General features: G+C 40.2%; 1 protein-coding gene across 1 annotated transcript; it reads right to left on the minus strand.

Moving 5' to 3' along the window:
- Positions 1 to 335: 335 nt before the first annotated feature.
- Positions 336 to 22,855, minus strand: jhy (junctional cadherin complex regulator). The gene is made up of 8 exons (XM_079650959.1): positions 20,888 to 22,855; positions 16,267 to 16,727; positions 12,504 to 13,200; positions 7,291 to 7,679; positions 6,783 to 7,020; positions 3,320 to 3,516; positions 2,491 to 2,740; positions 336 to 1,424 (listed from the first exon to the last, which is right to left on the minus strand). Exons 2-8 carry the CDS (start codon positions 16,641 to 16,643, stop codon positions 1,218 to 1,220), a joined length of 2,355 nt encoding a protein of 784 aa, XP_079507085.1. The 5' UTR covers positions 16,644 to 16,727; positions 20,888 to 22,855; the 3' UTR covers positions 336 to 1,217.
- Between the last annotated feature and the right edge of the window lie 56 nt (positions 22,856 to 22,911).

Here is a 22,911-nt window from a genome sequence, read left to right on the forward strand (position 1 = left end):
GTGTCTGATCATTTAGCAGATTCAATGATATCACATCAATATTGCGTTTTATATATTGTTTAATTAATATGTGTGTGTGTGTGTGTGTGTGTGTGTGTGTGTGTGTGTGTGTGTGTGTGTGTGTGTGTGTGTGTGTGTGTGTGTGTGTGTGTGTGTGTGTGTGTGTGTGTGTGTGTGTGTGTGTGTGTGTGTGTGTGTGTGTGTGTGTGTGTGTGTGTGTGTGTGTGTGTGTGTGTTTCATCATTCATTCTCAGCACACTGAAGAATCATTCTCAGACAGTGTTCATCCCACAGTGTGAACATTTATTTGTGCAAAGCTGCTCTTTGGGGTGCCAAGTTAATAAGGATTTGATAAATATAATGTGTGCCAAAAATGTATTTTCATTTTGCTTTATAAAATGTTTCATCCACCACGGGATCCCAGAGACTGCAGTCACTGGAACATGTGTCACAGATGCTATACATGTTTGGGTACAAAGAAAAGAATATAAGAGATGTTTTGTTTAGCATTTTGGAACAAACATTAGCATAGATATTCCAAGTTCCAAAGTCCTCCCTGGGACTGTGTCACTGTCAGTGAGACGTCATCAAAGAGGAGTCACACTGCTTTACCATGAGAACGTGTCAACATGCCGCTACAATAAACACCAGGCTGAACCAGACTTGAATGTATACATTACTAAGCTGTAGGTAGCTAATGATACAAGCATTGCAACAAAGGGTCGAATAGAACTGTAATTCAGGAGGCAGAACGCAGCCTAATCTAATATCAGAGTTCCTTTAACGATCAGTAGGCACGGTTCCAAATAAACTGCTCCTTTCTTTTTTTACAGTACACTTCAAGAAGAAGGTCTCAGTAGTTAATTCTATGTGCTTTGTCTTTGTTTAGTTTAAAAAAAATGTGTGGCTACATTGACTCCCAAAATCTAGGCTCACAAGCTTTAGAATTACCATTGTAAAACTACATTCTAGCATCTATGGTTAAAAAAATAATAATAATAAGTCATACAATGCATTTCTTGTCAAATCAGACATGGTATACCCAGTACTAAGAGCAACACAGAAGCTAGCTAAGGCGGCCAATCTTTTCAGAAATGATATTTATCTATCTTTTGATAAATATTTTTGAAAAACGTGCCAATATGTTTCTGGTAGTTAATATAGATCTGAAAGTAGCCCTAATATAGCCCTCGTATCAAATAGACGGCCTCCTTGCTTCAGACAGCATGAACTCTCCTGAAGAGTGCCACAGCCTGCTTTTCTTCTTCATGCCGCTGTCTAAGGACTTCCAGTGTGTCCGGTGGGGGGTTGTCCAGGCCCTCCAGGTACGGAGCGCGCTCAGTGGAGCCCTCGGACCGCTGCTCTCTCTGTTTGGGGGTTTGAGACGCCACAGGTTTGGCTATGGTCTTGGCATATTCCAAGGCCTAAGATTGAAAGAGACGGAGAGAGAGATCAACAGATGTTAATGTAGTTACTAATGATAGAAATGCTACTCAGAAATGTCTGTAAAAACTGTTCACTGTGACCTCAAACAATGTCATGTTGTGTTTCTCTCATGTAAAGTACATAGTACATGATTGTGAAACTCTCCTGATAAATAAAATATATATTACAGTAGATGCTATGACTCTCAGTATAGCTTAACTGTTCATTGTTTTTCTTGTTATAACACATTTCAAAACTCAAGGTAAAATAGTTTATTTAGCTATCATCTGTGTGGAGAGATGCGAACAGCCCCACAGGATCCTGACCTGCAGTAAAACACCGGAGAGAGCTCAGAGCCTAGGTTGTGTTTTAGTACTTCTGTCTGCACTGAAACGTTGACTTTATTTAAATCTTTTATGTCAACACATTTCGCATAACTGTATTAGGTTAGTTGAAAGCAATAATATTAAGTTTAACCTAATATTAATACAAATATAATTTGTTTACCTACTGTTATTGCTTTCAACTAACCTCATACTGTTATGTGAAATCTGTTGACATAAAACATGAAATGAAATTCAACGCTTCAGCTGGATTACCAATAAGTAACAGGTTAGTTGACCATAGTTATTCAATCAAACCTAGATATAAGTCAGGTGTAATACATGTACAGTATGTGAGCATTCATCTGCACTTTATCTGCAGTACCCTCTTCTGTAGTAAAACAACTTGATGACTTTCGATCATCATGATGGTTTGTTTTGATTATATTCATTCACAACAACAATATGTCATTTAAAACTCAACTGTAATTGAAAGGTTATTTAGTGTTCAGTACACGGTATGCTATGAGTAATTGATAAGCAGCGGCGCGACACCAGTTATTCCTGCTCAGTGAGTCCGGAGAGGAGCCCTGCAGAGACATTCTCCCTAATCTCCTGCACTCTTTCTTTGTCATTTTGCTAAGTAACAATTTGTCTCAGTTAAAAAACGGACTGTTTTGAAAAAGGGATGTGCTAGGTTTCACACGAGTACACACACACTCAAAAAGATGAACACACCCACCTTCACCCTGGGAACTTTCTTGTCGCTGTCGTCCTTGGCCAGTAGAAAGGGGATCCTACTTATGCTTTTGTTCTGCTCACGGATCACATTTGAATACAGCTTCTGTCGTTTCATTTTCTCAGCATGATGATGGCAAGAAAGAAGGAGAGCTTTCATTAACTCACTCACTTCTCTCTTAAGGCTCTTCTCTTTGTGCTCCCCCCCCGGCAGAGCCTCTCCACGTAGCCCAACAATACCAAACACAGTGGGCCTTTCAGCGGGCCGATCAACATTTACACATATCACTCACTAATAGGCTCGGACCTGGAGATGCCCAGGACTCAATCTTGTGGAAATTGGTCAAACATGCTCACTTTTTACAACAGAGGATTAACAACAGATACATCACAGCCCAGAGCACTTACCTTCTTAGGAGTGCTCTCGTTTGCTTTGTAAATGTCATTTTACCTGTGAAACAGCATGGGAGCCTTTAAATGATGGACTCGGGCCATAGGAAGAGGGTTAGTGGATACACAATGACACCTTTGGACATCAGTTTGGGGACAGCTGAACATGTTTGTCCAAACTAAATCCTATCTGCGAGTCACTCCTCAAGGTAATATGGCTTTACAGAAAACAATAACTTTGTGGTACGTAAGAGAGATTTTGTATTTGGTTCTTCTGTGTCATCATGTATTTCTTGTCCTCTGATCAAATGGTTACATGTGGATAATGATATAGGAGACATCTGAAATGGAGGCAACAAAGGCAGATGTGCATCTCTCTGCTTGTCAGCTACTTTTGGAACAATTACTGTTTCTCTTGCTCTGTCAATTCTTCAAATTATTTTTGTTGTATATCTGAAATATATCTGCGGTAAAATCCCCCTAAACTTTTCTTTATGTGATGGGAATAAGAAATGTTTGAAAAGGATGTAAATGAACCCCTGCTAATACTTACTGTCTGTTCAGCTGCTGTGTAGTCAGGGCCCAGCCCTCGCAGATGTATATCTGACTTCAGCTGCTTGTAGTCTTTAAGACTGTATGCCTGAGAGAGGGAGGGAGGGAGGGAGGGAGAGTATCTTTTGAATCTGTGTCAAACAGTGAAGCTTTTGAATACTTCATTTGGAGATGAATTTTGTTGAACTGAACTCCATTTGCTTTGATCGAGGTCAAAACGGCACAATGGGCCAACAAATTAAATCCTGACTTCAATTATGACCAGCTTTGACGTCTCTCATTGGGTTCACATTTAGAAGATCACATAGTGATCGAGACTGATTGTTTCACGCTAAGCCATACACATCATACCCGGAGACTGTTTTTATGCTTTCAGCCACACTTGTGACGTCACGTGGCTCAAAAGATGGCGATGCAGCCAGATTGAAATATTGAACTATTGAATGAATTGCCATGTAATTTGGTACAGACATTCAACATCCCCAGATGAGGAAGCCCACTGGCACTATAATGGTCTCCTGCCACCATGCAGATGACCATTTAGTTGAAATGTTTTAACAACTCAATAGTTGTTAAAACATTTCAAATAAATTCAACTCTGGAAACCATCGGTACTAAATTGTTTGACCCCAATCCAATGATTGGGGTCAAACAATTTAGTACCGATGGTTTCCAGAGAAGGATCCTAATGACTTGTGACACTACTTCTAAAAACCTCTGACTAATCCATCTAGCGACACCAACAGACCAAAGTTTGCACATATTTGAAATATCTCCAATGTATAATAACCACGTTGTCACTTTGTTTTTTCCCCATCATACTATTATCTGGCCAATAGGACCAACTTACGTAAAGTGGGGTGTTCGAGCTGAGGACTCAAAGAAGAGTTGTGCTTTAAGTTATTTGATTCAGCAGTTCTGTAGAAAGCTGAAAAAACCCAGTCCACCCAGCCTCACTTTGGTTCACGCCTGTTCTTGGCCGTAGTAAGTGTAAAACACACATGTAAAAATCCAAACAGTGCAGCAACGTCATACACCGTATTGACCTAATAACTGCCATCACTGTGAGTTCTGCAATGATGGGGTTAGCATTTAGCTCAAAGCACCACAGAGCCAAGTAGAGCCCTACAGAGACATCTAAAACGCTTTTTTAGAGTATTGTTTAATTGTATTTTAACGTTAAAGTGATGACACATGGATGGTTGCTTTCACATTGTAGTTCAGTAAGATCAGCTCTTAATCAAAAAAATGTGTTGATGTCTTCTTCTGTGGATTAGAATAAATGTGTGTCTCTGCAGTTGTGTTTAAAGATAGCGGTTGTCTTGGTCATACTAAATAAACTATTATTTCAAATAAACCAGAAACATATTAGTACTTCACATTAGTGTGTGTGCAACAGTGTTTGGTTGATAGGGGAGACACAAAGACAACAACTGTATTCCCCTTCATTCGCAGCAGTTGGTGAAGATGATGATGATGATGATGATGATGATGATGATGATGATGATGATGATGATGATGATGATGATGATGATGATGATGATGATGATGATGATGATGATGATGATGATGATGATTTGAGAGTGTGAGTGTGAGTGTGAGTGTGAGTGTGAGTGTGAGTGTGTGTGTGTGTGTGTGTGTGCGTGCATGCGTGCGTGCGTGCGTGCGTGCGTGCGTGCGTGCATGTGCAATCCACAAGCTGTCCCAGACAACATAGAGCTAATCATTCCAGATTGTACTGGCTGCTTTTCAGAGGGGGGATTTCAATTTGCTCTCCGTCGGCCATGGACACAACAGGGTCTCTTTCTTTCCAGGCCCCCTTCCCTTCTAGAACCCCTAAGTCACGCTCATCTGCTTTCATGCCGGGGCACTACAGCAAGACTGCTTTACAAATTGAGTCAGTAATCTCGTCAGACATGATGGCTAACATGGTGGGAGAGGGGGGAGGTCAGGGGATGAGTGGTGTTGGGCACCACAGGATGAACATGTGAAGGCTCCAGTATGAATACCATTCGGAGCACTCGGCGGCCTTGCTGGGGTCTACTTAACTCAATTGTTAGTTATTGTAACAATAAATATGACACACTATATACATCATACATAATAAATCGTCTGTGTTCATGCCTGGATTTCTCTGTTTGTCCCTGTTGAGGACATTTTGTGTAAGAAGTGTATCATTCACTGAGAGCATGTCCAGCCATGCAGACCTGGTACTATCTCTGCACACACAGAGATCACACAGGCTTTGTGTATGAAGACACTGAAAACATGAAAGCAAAAAGCTATGAAATATCAATATTCTGTTTTCAGTCAGTTTGCATCAATGCTGAGGTGAGTTTTAAAAACAATTGTTTTTATGACAATGACAGTCACCTGTATTTAAATGTGTAAATATCTCAGCCTGGCAAACCAGAGAGGGGGGGAAATACAAACAGCCCAATCATTAAATGCAAATGGACATCTTTAGTGGCCCTGTGCCTCAGACTCTCTTGCTTCTAATCACCTTATCCTCTAACACATCTTTAAACGGCTTTTCAGAGCCTGCAGCCTTGTGGTTTATATAGTCATCAATTAAGTGGAGCTTAGTGGAGCTAGACAATTAACCTGATGTTTTGTGCCTTACTCACCAGAAGACTCCTGCTGGATTAAGCTGTCCCTGCATGAGACAGCTGATGGGATTATTTGGGACTTCAAAGAGGCATTTATTTGTGTAACCTCTTGTGTACGTGGGGTTAAAGGGGAATGCCACTCCACTGAATAATTAATGTGTCACTTTTGTTAACTGCATAATGAGATCTTATTTTTCTAACTGGAACGCAATTATTCAGTATGTTTTGAGTATGTGGACCTTGAGCCTTTTTTTAACACAGTTTTAAAATGCATGTATTTCAGACAATTATACAAATCCTTTTCATAGGTGGCATCCCAGATTAGATTAGATCCAAGGAATCAAACCTTTGAACAGTCATTATCCCTCCTTTCAGGGCACATATGAAGATCACACACACACACACACACACACACACACACACACACACACACACACACACACACACACACACACACACACACACACACACACACACACACACACACACACACCCACACACACACACACACACACCCACCCCCACACACACACACACACACACACACCCCCCCACACACACACACACACCCCCCCTCACACACACACACACACACACACACACACACACACACACACACACACACACACACACACACACACACACACACACACACACACACACACACACACACACACACACACACACACACACACACACACACACACACACACACACACACACACACACACACACACACACACACCTTGTACGTTGCTCTGGTCCTGAGCTTCCTGTATCCGTCAGTGTGAGACTCTGTGTTCTCAGGCTCTCTCCCTGTCATCGACTCTCTTATAGGGGGCAGCACTGCGAGCCCTGAGCCTGGGGACAGAGTGTTGCTGGGGGTCCCGGGGAGGTTTTGTGGAAACGGCTTAGTGTGGGCCTCAGTTGGACACTTGTGGTGCTCCCCTTCACAGGATAGGGGCCACTGTAATGCAGTTGTCCTGGAACGCGAAGTAATTGGTGGATAAAAACGAAGTTTCCATTGTAATATACTACTAAACAAAAGACTTGAAGTCTTTTTCATAAACCATTATGCTTTCATTTGGGATGTCAGTTCACTGTTGTGTTTGCTTTAATGTGTCCATTATTATCGGTATTTCTTTATATGAAGGCTATTATTTGGTGCAGCATTTCTCCAATAGGATACTTCAAATGCAATATCTTTCTAATGTTGGTCAGAAAAAATATTTATACGTATATAAAAGGCTCACCTTTGCCATTGTTCAGGACTACTCTTCAGGATTCGGTAGTGATTCGTTTGTTGACATCCAGGGAAAAAGGCAAGTTCAACTTCAGATGGGGGGCTCCAGTGAGGAGGTGTCAAATTGATGATGTCATTCTGGCCACCCCGCTGGATAAAAGGATGGAGATGGGAAGTGTTGAGGTGGATGTTGAGGTGGATGCTGGGCAGCAGAGGCTGTGAGGAGGATGTCTTCTGAGGATTTGGCTGAGTTACAGAGGCTGGTGTAGCCAGTGTTGAGCTCAGACAGTCCCCCCACTCAGCTGTGACTCCCGGGGAAGGGGGGGGCTGCTGCTGCCGCTGCTGAGGGTTGGGGTATTCTTCCCGCTGGGTTTTCTTTTCTTCACTGATCTGGGTGAACTGGGGTTATAATAGGATTAACAGTTTGAGAATAAAAAATGTTCATTGATGTAGAATGTCAGAGCAAAAAGGTACTGATATAGACAAGACTGATTTAAATACTTCGTTAGCATGGGTGGCCCAGCATATAGCATTTTTAACCTTTTTTCTAAATAGAAAATAACAGATAGTCACTTTCACACTTTCATAAAACACTGTGTTTGAACAAAAGCAAAAAAACTGTTAATTTTGCCGCTGCTTTTTAATATCTTACACTGCACTGTAACTTGTATTCATGTATTTTATACCTGTGTTATTCTATATGAGCTTGTTTTATGTTTTTTTATTATCTTAAAATGTGTTTCCGCTGCTCTATTTCTTAATGCTCTTACAGTAATGTCTTTCATTACGTAAAGCACTTTGAATTGCCTTGTGTTGACAGGTGCTATATAAATAAAATTGCCTTGCCTTGTAAATATAATAACACAATGACAGTTGTCTGTGTGTTTGTATATGTGTGTTTATCTGAGTTTTGATTATCACACAGATGGCATGTGTTTTGCCGTGCACCAGGAAGAGAGCAGTGCTGAGTGTAATGTTATTTGGATCAGCGGTTTTATAGAAAAGCTGCAAAATCCCAGCCAGACTTTGGTGAGTACTGAGCTGTGAAGGGCAAAGAGACGCGCATCAAAACACTACACAACAGCACTTCACTAAATCTGCCTTTTCATATTCAAAGACTGCTGCTGTGGATCTAGATTTTTTAAATCCTCTGCATTTCTGTAAGATATGCCAACACGCAAAGTGCAACTTTTTCAAGTACTTAGGTGTTTTTTTCTTGCTTTGAAATGGGGTTGAGCACAAAGCATGAACCAACCACTCAAACCCAAAACAACAGTAGACACACATGAGCTCTGGATAAGAGGCTGAATTCTCTCCCAGTGTAACAAGGGCTGGAGCTGTTCTTCGCATGATCTCACCAAATTATTTAGCAGGAGGCCTGTGAGCGAGTGTCTCATTCATCTAATGCCACTGATTTAGCAAACATCAGCTTTGCCCATTCCAGAGGGAAAATATGTATTCTCATCTGCTTGGCAGCGTCAAGGTGGCTGCTCAAGTGCTCAAAATAATAATGCTCCTCCAATCTTCTCCTTTTTTACTCAGACTCCTATTTTCTTTTTATTTAAATCATCTCTGGCAAACCCTAGTGCAGAAACACCACCAATGATTGTGTGCACATTCCCTGAAGGAAATTAAAAGCATAAGTGATGGTGTCTCAGATGTGCAGCAGCTACGTGGCCATTGTTTTACTACATGTTCACATTACACTGGGCTCACATGTTCACCAAGGGAGAGGACCAAGATGTTCCTAAACCTGATTTACTCTGCTAGCTGCCTCCTTAAGCACTTTTAGACAGATCAGAAAATGCTGATACTGAACATGTTGAAATAAAAGATATACACTAGAAACTAAAGCCTTTGGGAAGGCCAATTAAAACATACACAACAACAGCTACTCAGGGGTATCAATACTGCATCCATTACTATCAGTGCCTGTCTTATTCCACCACATCATATTGCGTCGATTTTCCTGTTTCAGTTGTTCCTAATGTACCCATTTGAGCCATGAGAATGTGTTCTGCTAATGCTGTAATGAAAATCATTTAGTTAACTTCAGGGCTCCCCTCAGCGGCAGAGGACCATCTGAGTGGATCAATGGTATTGACAGGCTGAAGACTTTTTCACTGAATGCCACCAATTCTGTGAGCTTGAATAGGTGAAGGTCACAAAGAGTGAGTGGATCCAGTTGTACCATATCCATCAATAAGTGTGTTTGTGAATGTGTATAATACGCTGACATGTTACTGTTATACTGGGAAGGAGTCAGGGCACTGTCAGACAAACCTCCAGCACCATATGCTGTTTCATCATTGAAGCTGTATGGTCCTTTTCTCTAGCTTTCAGGTACATTGGTTTGCTTTGGGTTATTAACTGAACAATACGTGAACTGACCGATAAAATGGAAGAATGTTTTTTCTAAATGACAGAAATACTGTTATACATTGGGTGCTGTTACAGATGACCAATAAGAATAGGCAGTGTTGGAAGATCAGAAACAGGTGTCAGTGACTTCTGTATGTCCAGCAGTGTACACACGCACACACACACACACACACACACACACAGACACACAGACACACACACACACACACACACACACGCACACACACACGCACACACGTGCACACGCACACGCACGTGCACACGCACACGCACACACACACACACACGCACACACACACGCACACACACACACACACGCACACGCACACACTCTTCACCTCTAACCATCACCTATTCCCCCTGCCTTTTGTCACCCATTATAAACATCCCAATCAGTTGGAGCAAATGATCAAGCCTGTATTGAATTTTGAGCACGGTAAGCTGTGTAATATCTTTTTTACTAAATTGGGAGGCTCGTAATTGCCTCTCTGTGAGACGATGTCACAACAAAGTCTGGCAATTGCAGCAAGCTGTATTACCTCCTGTACCCGGGAAACATCTGCTTTTCCCAATGAAGACTTCAAAGGGGCTGTAGATCTTGAATTGCATTTAGCTGCTATTGTGGCCGGCCCAGGTAATCTTGATTAGGTGTTTAGACTGAGGCAGGGTATACAGTGGCAGAGAGCTCCCCAGAGCTTTGGTCTAAAGCTATTAAAAGATTGTACATTATGTTGCCCTGGCTTTGAAGTGAGGGCCTGCGAGAGGAGTAGGGACTGTAAGGGGTGAGTGCAATAGTAGAAGATTGATCTGCTACTTCTGTCTTTATCAAAGGAGGCCCGGGCCCCGATGAAGCCAATCATTGCTGCTGCCACTCTCCCACTTGGCCCAGCTAAACATTTGCTGTATTAGGAAATTGTGTACATTTAATAACACGTCTAATTATCAGTTGCCGTCAGATGGCCGCACTCTTTAAAAGACCAAATGGGGAGTTTTAAAAGGCCCACGTAACGACTGACTTTTCTGGACTGATTTGTGAAAAGCTTGACTTGTAAGACTGATGCCATTTGTGTACTGACTGTTGCTTTCTTTTGTGAGGAGCTTTGGACAGAGAAGGTGGGAGGAAGCACAACACGCTTTGTTATAGAAGATGTGTGGTTATCATAGTTATTACAAGTTTGTCTGACCTTTAATATTTTATCTCCCAATACTGATCATATTTGTCTACTTCGATTTTTAATATTTCATTTAGTGTGCGTGAAAATAAACCGATACATTCAAAACTCTAATCTATGAGCATAGTGGAAACTGTGCCTCTGTAGACCTATTGGATGTTTAAGCATGTGAGGACCTGTATGTCATCTCAATGCTTCAATGAACTGCAGCTTTTACTGAAATTATTATTATATTTTTTTATTCTGCTTCTAAAATATGGTTTAACATTTTTTAAAGCCTTTTAAGTTTTGTTTATGCAAAATAATGTTGCTCTGAAAAACCCAACACAATGATGAATCCTATCTTGAAACAGGAAATAGATACGTGTAAATGAATGCCCCTTCTTTTGTGCCCTATGTCCCCCATTAAGTAAGACACATCTTAGGGGAGACTGGGCGATGGAAAACTAATAAGCAAATTCAGAGGGAAATGACAAAACACAAGGGGTCCAGAGAGGGAAAGGCTCTGGCTCTGTTTACCATTGCACAAAGCTAACGGCTCTTGACTATGTAAATGGTGATGATATGAGACATTGTGAAGGGCTGGGGCTCAGATGGTTGGGGGTATTATAGGAAGCAAACCGTCTTGTGGCCCAACAAATGGGGAATGCAGGCCATCCCGACCAATTATGCCACTGTGCCAGGTGCAGGGATGTCTAAGAGCCTATTGGTAACCATGCGTCTCTGATGTTGTACACATCAACTCATAATAAGCACTGCATAGCCAGACATGGTTCTTTTCATATGGTGAAGAAGGCAGATAAAAACAGCTATGCTCCTCTGCCAAATTAATTTTCCAGACTGGGTCAGGGCAAACATCATACAATATTCTCTTTGTTGTCTGAGATGACTATAAAAGGCATATAGAAAGCAATGATAATACTAAATGAGCATAAAATAGCATAAAAAACAATATTGCTCTATATTCAGCTCAGGAAAAAGAGATGCGTTCAAGCAATCGCCCATTGATTCAAAGAGTAATATACTGACACTTGACTACTGATCACCTAAGTGCACGCTAAATACAGACGTCTGAAAAATGTAAAGACACAATAGCACTTGTGCATGAGAACTAACAAGCCATAACCCTGACCTCTGTGTTTAAAACTGTTAGTATAGTCGAGTTCAATGGATTAAGTCATTGCCATAAATACCAAAGCACAATCATCACTATCACATCAGGTTCATTTGCTAATACAAAGCAATACAATTCTTAAATATGAAACACCACAGACTTGCCAAAAGCGTAATACCTCAATAATTAGCCTACTACAACCAGAATCTGCTTCCTTCAGTTCCAAAACAAACAACCTACGCTGGAGAAAAACAGTAAGTCCAATAGAGAGTTGATAAGAAAACAAGCCCCACACACTAAAAATAAAGTATATTCCAATATTTTTCGGTAGTCTATCCCCAGTGAGAGATCTTAAATCCTGTTAGTGTAACAATAGCTGGGCAGCCCGGGAACCATGGTCAGTGCTAGGGCAGCTCCTGGTGGCTGTTGCTGTAACTGCAGCAAGTTACAGAGCGGAAAATGTATTGTTGTTGTTTTTTTATCACATATCAAAGATCTAACTGTCATTCCGTCATTTTTACCATTAGCAGACATTATTGATGGAACTATACAAACCTTGTTGATTTTATGAGGCCTCTCCTGCTTAAGTGCATGAACACTCACATAGGAGCCACGTTTGGAGCTGTTGCGCCCCAGGGTCATTTTGTTGCGTTCCACGATGTCCTCTGCAAGACTTTCTAGCTTTTTGTTCAATGAAACCTTTGGATATTTGGAAGTGCTAATTTGCTGTATTTGAGTTGTTCCTCCTTGTGTGCTTCTCAGTTCCTGCAGGAGGTAGGCCTTACTCTGGATATACGTAGCATCCTTGGTGAGCTCAGTAGACCTTCTATTTTCCCCTGCATTGTCACAACTATTTACACTTTTCCTTCTGAATCCTTTCAGTGTATTTTTGCCACAGGGTGGCTTTGAATGGTCCGCCTCAGGTGATGGAGGTTGTAACTCATGGTGGGGAGGTGTAGCTGAGCCAGTCTGAGCGTTTTGTGGGTGTAGGCAGTACGGCTCAGACTCATCACAAGCCAGATGAGGAGTCACTGCAACAGCTGGACATGAGTTGATGATGTATCTGTATCCTCTTTTCATTACAAGTCCTTGTCTGTCACAACATGACTGACTGGATTTCTCTTTAGGATCTTGATAATATTCCTCAACAGAAATATGTGGACTGTCATCGAAGCGGCCGGCTCCCCTCAGGTTGGTCCTCCAGTTGGGGTCATAGCGTAGGTCAGAATAGGAATCCTGGGTGGGCTGCTGGCTGCAGTGTAAAAGAATGACAATATTAAAAACGATCTCATGTGCAATACAACAAGCCTAAAACGTATATTTGTATCATATGTAACAGCTCTATTGCTGAGCTGTATGAAAAAGGCAGATAGGAGATATAAAACTAAATATATGTCTGGTAGTCTCATCCTATTATCAGTAATTGATTTAATTCTTGTTACGCAGCTTTATTAATGACATGTCCACATCCAAAGGAAGTGTTCCACATTCACATAGGCCTTTACTTAGAGGTCAAAGGAACAAGAGACATTAGACCATTATTAGAATGATGATGTCCTCAAACAAAGAGCGCTACGCCTTATCAGAGACTTGTGAAATTGAAACAGATGAGGGGGATTAGGTGCCTGTATTTACAGATCATTTTCATGTTTTCACCTCCGGACTCACTAATGACAGTATATTTGAGAGCTACTAGCGGGGGAATGGTTCACAAACGGCAATTTTCAGCTTATGAAATGGCTTGAAAATTGCAGGCTAAAATGCTCTTTCTGATGGTGATGAAAAGATCTCATTAAAATAAATAGCAGAGAGCCTCTTTGTTGTGCTTACTGGGAGGATGAGGGGAGCCTAATTCTCCTGCCGTTATGTTGTGCGTCGGGGGAGGGTTGCCTAGGTGTAGGGCCCTTCACATCGATGAGGCCAAAAGGGTAAGGGATGTCTCTCTAATGACTCAAACAAGTTGGAGAATGCATTATTGACAACATGCAGCTGGACGTGATGCCTCACACACTGAAGGAACACCGCAGCCTGATATTTCTTGCCCAAGATACTGACACCTAAATACAATAGCCATTGAAATATTGTGACAAACAGTGAATAGGAAAATGAAAAAACTAGCCATACGGACTATACTCAAACATCTGTTCGCAATATTTTGAATGATGTAGGTGTAGAATATAGTTAAGATGGATGAATGGAGTTGCTTTAATAGGATATATTTTACTACAAAAGGGAATTTCCATTGGGTTTAAACTATGCAATGGCAATGTGTGAGAAGGATTACCGCTTTGAGTGGGCAGCAGCGAGGACTATGAGAACACGGTGATACCAATAGGACTGTGTCCCCTGCTTATGCTCTATGAAATGGAGCCTTTTGTGAGAATTTGTCATGCTCATTTTACCCTGAAACAATGTACTTTTGAAGCGAACCCACACTTGGTGGACATCAGTCTGCGTGGGTTAATGATGGGAAAATGCAGAATGCCCCTTATCTATTTCAGAGGGAGATGACTATCATTCTGCAGGAGGGAGTAGTGGAAACAGCGGTACGGTTTAACAAGAGTGCAGAAACAGATGTGGTGTTGTTCTCCCTCTGCTCCTTCAAAAGAGAGAATGAGAGATCTCCTTTTCAGCAACAATGATCCCTGTTAATGCACCACGAGTGACCACTTATTGTGATCCACCCAAACAAAACAAAAATCTAATTTAGCTCACATGAAAGGTGTTATTCTGAAAGCACCTGAATTAGGCCATTCTCACTACAATGTGCCATTGATGGCTGCATCTCATTAAATAACTGACACCACTTCATTGTTAAGTGAAAAATGAGGGTTATTTATCTTTTATCATCCATGTTCTGTTTGAAAGTAAAAGGTTTGATTGCTGCCTCCATTCTCCTTGCTGTATTCCAGCAGCACTATTATCTGCTTAATTTCAATTAATTTGTCACAGACAGTGAACGTGACGGTCCAGTTCAATGGGCAATTTGAACAAGGTCAGGAACAAATCTCATCATGGTAAATAGCTTATAATAGCGCGTTGATAGAAGCCCAGATATGTGATGAAAACACAACAAAAGGTTATTTTATATATATTTGTTCACCAACAAATCAAGTCTGAGGTTGTTGTTTTTTGATTGTTTTAGGTTTTATAAGCAATTGTGCAAATACATACATTAATGCCATCTACTGGCCATACTGCTAAACTAATACTCACATGTATTTAAGAGTTACTTGAAGTTAATTCTTCATTTCTCTTACGTCAATGAATTCCATTGAAAGGCCACAACCAGGTATTCCATAGCAATCACATTTGTCATTTCAAAAGTTTGGAAGCTATATTTATTTCCCTTAATAATGGCGATTTGAACAGGGTTGAAACACTAAACATTAAATATATAATTACACTCTATGTACTAGATTTGGCACCAATAAAATAAAAATGAAATGGGTAGAAAACTGTTGTAACATATTTTCCCAAAAAATACACTTTGATTTTGTTTTCCAGTCCAGACAAGAGTGTAAGGGACCCCGGAATTCACACCACCCTGTCTTTGGAGCTGTTCAGGTATTTTGAGATGCTTGATTCAGAAAATGAAAGGGGTTTAGATAGTGTAAGGACAAGTGGGACAGCATTTTGCGGCGACATGTCATGTCCCCCAATAAGGAAAAAACTTCGAGGCGCCTTCCAGAGAAAATATTTCTTCATTAAGAAAGAGTAAAAATAGTGGTTAATTAATAAACTAGGATGTGCAATATAGCATCCTGTTTTCAGACAGTATATAACACCCATCTTAAATGAATGTTAAGGTAGTGTTTACATGTAACATGCCAGGCTAAAGAGCCATGTCCATCCATGTTTAATCCATGTAGTCAGAAAAGTTTTACTGGCACAAAACACATCGAGACCTGTGACTAAATGTTGGTTTTGGTCTTTTTAATGGAGTTTGTTTACGTTAAGAGAAATATAGAATGGTACCTGTCCTGTCAATCGTAAATACTTGTTTTAGTGAAGTTCTACATTTGCTGCAGTGAAATAAAGTGTTCTTGGAATGTGTTCATTATAGCCTGATAACATTACTTTCCGTTTCATGTGCATCCGCTGCACTCTGCCCTCCCTCCAGGACCCTGAGGCAGCAGGGAAGATTGTGGCTGACCAACCCCCCCCCCCCCCCCACCCCCCCATTGAAATTCTGATTCTGAACAGAACCAACACTCTTAATCACAACTAGCTGATGTAGAGTGTTTGTACATTCTCTGATCGTACTTTGAATACCATTATTCAATGCAACAGACAAACAGAACTTGAGTAACCTTACCTTGTTCCTCCTCTTTCATTCGTTTGCGTGTCCAAATACTCAGTTTGTGTCAGGGTATGGCTCCTTTTGGCACGGTGCTTTGCTGCTACGTCAAGACTATCAACAACTTGAAGACCTAGAGCTTCATCATCCCTTGCGTCTTCACCCTCCTGATATCCCGTCTGTAAGCTGTCATCCTTTTTCTTTTGAGGCAGTGTGTATTTGTTTTGGTGGTGGCGGATCAGATCCATGTGTATCTGCTGCTGGTAAGCACTCTCCTGGGCCAGGCTCTCTGTGTCCGACTCCACTGAGTCCCACTGCTGTCTCGGAGCAGGAAGCTTCTCTTGCTCCGTCTTCCACCCTTGAGATGTCGGTTCATTTTTCAGGTCTTTATCCATGTTATGTTGTAGGTGGACAGTGTGCTTTGTGAAGTATGGATCATCTATATTGATGACCGTTGCAGCAGGCTGGTAACACTGCAACTAAAAAACAAATACAAACCTATCTTTATTGTACAAGATGAACATTAGTTTGTAAAAGCAGGTGTGTTGAGCATTCATGTATACATTCAACAGAAAGTGTGTCTCAGATACAACAGTATGCCCCCTTTCTGACAACTCCATGAAAAAGTGAGAAAGAAACCAAGCTCACAAAGTGCCTGAATGTCTGCACTTACCTTGTGTCAGCACTGTATAAAGTTTATGAATACTGGCAGGGTTTTTGTATTCATCTCACACTTCATAATATTCAGATGATGAGTTGTTTGACAAGACAAAGATGAGCAATACAGCTTCTTTTCTGCAGCCAAGCAAGAGATACGAGGTTTTAACCTTTATCAGAACCAGACTTCCTTTATTTGTCCCGCAACGGGGAAATGTACCTTATTACAACAGCAGATAAAGGGAGGAGAATAGACCTATTAAAAGATGAATGTGACTATGTATGCAAAGTGAATATTATAATGTTCAAATAGCATGAATTACATTACATCAGATAATAAGTAAAAACCTAAATAGCAGATAAGTAGCCTACACCATGGTAAAAAAGGAGCAGGATATTTGTTTTCTTTTTAAAAGTGACCATATAGAATTAAGAGGTAGCCTACTGTATGGCAATTGTAAATAAACCAACAGGGAGGGTATTTTGCATTTGCGTGTACATTGCACAACGTTTTATATTTACATGCAATTCTAACACTAACCATGGCTCCCTTCTATCAAAGCATTCTAGTAAAGACATCAAATAAATTATGATGACCTGCAGAGCTGACTCAGGATCAGCTTTGTGATTAGACCTGCCAAATGTCTGCATGGATGTGTTTTTTCCTCTGATAAACTCCGCTCTTCCTATGAAGTATCATTCGAACTGATTTGGTATGTCATTGTAACATTATGTTAACGGGGCTAAATTCAAGCAAACAATGTTTTTCAGAGTGGAACAGAGACAGAGACAGGTGTATTATTTCTTCCAAGTAAAGCTTTCAAACTCAAGAAGAAAGGATCACTGAGGGATGGTGTTTGTGGAACATGTTAGCGTTATGTCTGTCACGTATTTCATAACGATAGCTTGGTCATTTTTTTTATAGGGTGCCATTTGGACTTCAAAAGTTGGGTGAAATAAATAGTTGATTTACCCACTTTTTAATGTTCTATTCTATAAAGGACATATTTAATTTGCTAAAAAACATTTTGGTCAAGCTCAGGCACCTAAATCTTTATATATATATATATAGATATATTAACAACACGTGACACCCGGGATATGTCCACCCTGTTAAGGACATACACATAACTGCTTAAATGAGTTTTCAGTGCATTCTTACAATTAAAATGACTTTTTAACAAGGGTTGTATGTCCCTAACTCTAATTAGATATATATTTCATACCTAATTAGTTTTAAGTAGTATATATTGAGAAAAACAAGTGTAGATTATGACAACGTGGCATATTTTTCCACAGTTTTTCATGAGAAAACTGAAATACAATAAGAATTACTAAAAGTTTCTAGAATATATAATCAACGTCTCTCATTTCTTTATAAAAGTACAAATATACACTTCATATTTGATATTTTCATTAAACTATGCTAGAAAAATACCAACATAACAGGGTGGACAGACGTCGAACAGGGTGGACATACGTCTAACAGGGTGGACACCAGTGGAAGTCCTTCAGGGCCTTCAGGACCTTCTCTCCAGGCTCTATCATTTTAAAGTGTAATTTTTGGTTAAAATATTACACAGTATTAATTCTATTGTTAAAACTATCTTTTATATTAAATTGTTTGAATATATCAAATCGTTTTGGTTTGATGAACCCATTATTTGGAGCTGGAGCTGTAACTTTGTGTATCTGTCTCTGCCTTTACTTCTTCATAATTCATTCTTACTTCATTATTTTTGCCCTTTTCTCCCTCTCACAGACCTCATTAATACCCATTTTTATGACTTTCTCTCTGTCCCTCCTCCATTTCTCTCTCTCTTTTTCAAGGTATTGCTGTCTTCTCTCTGGGTCGGCATCACGGCGTGCTCTGTAGTACCGCTGTGATTCAGCTGCACTTATCGGGGGTGCCATTCCTATACAAATGCATGCCATTATTTTAAGTACTATACCTATAATTATTGTGTACATAATATACCCATCAGTGTTTCCCTAGGATTTTTTGCAGCAGTTTGTGTTGTGCCTATAGATGAGAGTAACAAATGCGTCACTTCCGGGCAAAAATAATGTCTCCGCCCACTTTTGGGGGGAAACAATGCTGTCAGTTGAACGGCGGTCAATACACATTTTTGGATCTTCAAAGAGCCCGATTCCAATGGCGAGACAGGCAAACAATTGCATTAAGCCATTAGAAATCGACGATCGGGCTCGATATATGGTTAAATATAGCAGTAGGCGAGAGTAACATCTACATCACTTTACGGCCCACTTTTGGGGGAAACAACGGCTGTCATTTGAATGGCGATCGAGCCTGAAGCCACAGAGATCTTCTGTTACTGTCCTTTCTTCTTAGAGGAAGTACAGAAACACGTAACTCTGGATTTGTTTTAATGTTTGAGGTGCAATAAATGACACAGCAGCTTTTTGGCATGATAAAACTATTATGTTCCGCCTCACTCATGAGAGTAACAGCTGGAGAAATTACAGCCTCGCCTACTGATTTTAATTTAACCATATATCAAGACCGATTGTCGATTACCAATGATCGAATGTAATTGTTTGCCTGACTGGCCATAGTAATCGAGCTCTTTGAAGATCCAAAAATCCACGGTTTTCAAAAAAAAATTATCGGATGGGCAAAAACTTCAGAATTTGTATTGCCCGCCATTCAAATGACAGCGGGAAAGTGGGCGGGGCCGTAATGTTTGCCTGGAAGTGACGTAGGTGTTACTGTCATCTATAGATCTAATGGTGGTGATAATTTATTATATTATAAAAACATTATTATAGTGTTATAATAGTAATATAATAATATAACAATAAATAATACAATATTAATATAATATTAACAAATGTTGTAATAAGTAAACAATACTTACATGTCCACCCTGTTAGGATGTTGTCCACCCTGTTAGTTGAATAAGCCTAACAGGGTGGACACTAACAGGGTGGAGATTTTGAGCAAAAGTTAGCCTTTACCCTGCCTGTGTTAGCATATTTGCTAGCATAACTTTGGATACTTTATGAGGAATCAATAACTTTTTAAAGAGCAACTTCCAGGTTAAAGACACCTGTGAATAAATGTGTAGGAAAATGATGAATACAATAGTTTTTTCCCAAAAATATACAGAAATATACACTACAGTGACATCTGGCATAAAAAAGCCTCGGCACGTGACCTCAGTTGAATTTCCCGCCTCTGGTCATAGGTTTGATGTCACTGAGAAATATGTATTTTTCTTAAAGGGACAGATACACAGCTCAATAGGGTGGACAGCGACCCGCGGGGACGAACATTAAACCTTTTTTTATTTTTTATTATTTGTTTACAATTTGAATAAAAACATTATTTGATTAGATAGATTTTGACAAGTTAAATAAAATAATAATAACATATTTATAAATTAATTTGTTTTTAATAGCTATATTTTAGATCTAAGTTGAATGACCAGCATTGGGGACATGGAAAAACTCCTCGATATCCCTTTAACCAAAGCTTTTCAAATGAAAAAAACGACTTAGATGTGCATATCATTGTATTAATAATAAATTAACAATTGAACACACATTAAAACCAAAATGTAATTAGTATTTGTCCAAATTTAGACAAAATACAACATATTTTGTACTGGGGAGACCAAAGGCACCGCATAAAAAAAATGACCCAGCTAAGATCGGATAAAACCCACCAGCCGTCTGCTAGCTGAGCAGATATCCTGTGGTGTTTAGATTCAACCAGAGGAAGTTCAGTTCAAACCAACAGAAATAAAAAATACGAGTTGCATTTCTGGAGTTAACGGTGCTAAAGAGAGGAAAGGAGTGAATTTACCTGTTTTCCTGTCACAACTCCACACAACAGTAACCATAGAAACGCCAACGCACACATGGTGCATTCAAGTGCTCCTTAGAAAAACTCAGACTTTTTGTAAATGGCTACAAGAGGCCACACGTCATGGAAGGACTTTAATTTACATCAACATACCGTAGTAGGTGACAGGTCACCTGTGATGGGAAAGATGGCAGCAGGATGTAGCTTTAAAGCAGGAGTATGTCAATCATCCATGTATACATTTCACAGCTTTAAACGGAACGTTTATGTCAGAACTCCATAGAAACGCTGTCGCACACATGGTGCGATCAAGTGCTCCTCATAAATGTCAGACCTTTTTGAACTAGCTATAAGAGGCCAAACAGACCCGGCGGCAGACATACGTCTCTGGGCGGGCATTTGATTTACCAGGGCGGCCACCCCCACCCCAAAACTTACATTTCGCGGGAAATCTGAATTGTCAACGGGGTGGGGGGCTCGTGAATTGTTGTTACGGAAACAGAGGGGTTTTAGGTTGCCATAAGGCTGTTGACGGTCTTATTAAAGGCTACATCCATTGGTTGGTTTTGTGGCACATTTGTAACGCTGTGCCAGCTTGGGCAAGCACGCATGCAAACTTGAGGAGCGCACACAGGGTGGAGTGAGGTTGAGCGATGGAGAGAAAGGGAGGGAGAGAGAGAGATTGAGCGAGGCAGATAGCGTGTGCAGCGGTCTGCTTGCGCACAGAGCCGGAGTTTGTGAAAGAGCCGGCTTGAGAGTCAATTTCTCTTCAAAATAGAATTGATTGCCAGCCTCCCCTGTGAAAATGTTATTAAAACAAATGTATTCATCTGATAGGTGTATGGGGAGTTCCTTCCAAACAGAAAGAGATATTCTAAAAATAACCGTTTTGCAGATTTTTTCATTTGAGTACCTACTAGAGTCTGTCAAGAACCTGTGTTCTGGATCATTGGTTTGATTATTATGGACCATATATAAAACATAATAACCCCCAGGTCACTCCCAATAATCCTGGAGATGGGACACATCCAAGATGAACCCTGACACCTTCTAAGGACATTCACTTTCAAACTACTTAGTATGTAAGGAAGGAGAAAATTAAAAGTAAGGATTTTAATTTATATTTTGGAGATGGGTGTTCAATAAAATAATGTATGTAAAGTCAATCACACTTATCTACTGCATTACTTACTTGCAGTAAGATAATTTATGAATGTATGACAACTCAGTGTCTGACCAACTTGTCTTCTGATCAGGCCAGCAGCATCGTGGATTTGCCCTCTGGCTAAAACTCCCAGGATTATTCGGGAGCATATTTGTTATGTTACAAGTCCTAGAACTACTAACCATCAACAACAAATCTGAATCAGGAAATAGCCACAGAATATAAATTCAGGATCACTTGACAGTTGTAAAACATTGATGTGTCCTTTAACTTTTAATCCTCGTGGAGAATTAATTTGTCAGGAAAGTTTCTATTAATCTGTTGCTTAAAACTGCCCCAATACAAAAAACCTATACATTTAACAGTCCGAGAGAAATTGCTCCATTCATTCTGATACATATTATTCATTTATTAGGTCATTTTATAACTTGACGGAACTTTCATAGGCACAGCAGATGAATATGAGGTATTGTTTTGTCCTGTGTAATGAGAACGTGCCTTTAGTGTTAATATAGAACTCCATGTAGGTTACTCTTTAGAGCTGTGGACAATATAATTTTAAAAAAACACTGGTGAGGGAAAAAAAAAGTATTGAGTGCATGTTAGCTACCATTACTGCAACATGCATTTTTGAACACCATTAAGTCAGTGACACGAGTAGGTTTTATATTTGAGCATTCACACTGGCTAAATTGCCATCATAGGACACGGCTCCATGAAAACACAAGATGGCTGTGATGCACAGATTTGAAGCGTCATGTCAACACTTTGTTGATCACTAGGACTGTAATGGTATGTCCCTGAAATGCAGCTGTGAAGGAAAATACAGCATAAACCAGTAGATGGCACTATAACCAAGTGGACATTGCTCTCCAGTCACATGGTGTGACTTCACAAACATCTCAGTCCAAGGTACCAAAATATAAAATGATCCCCCCCTTAACTCCCCTATCGCTGTAAATAAAACTGTTCTTTTGCTTGAGTGCAAAAGTAGTGAGAAGGCAAAAGTCAA

The sequence above is a fragment of the Notothenia rossii genome (genome assembly GCF_949606895.1).
Source record: "Notothenia rossii genome assembly, chromosome: 9".
Classification (NCBI taxonomy): Eukaryota; Metazoa; Chordata; class Actinopteri; order Perciformes; family Nototheniidae; genus Notothenia; species Notothenia rossii.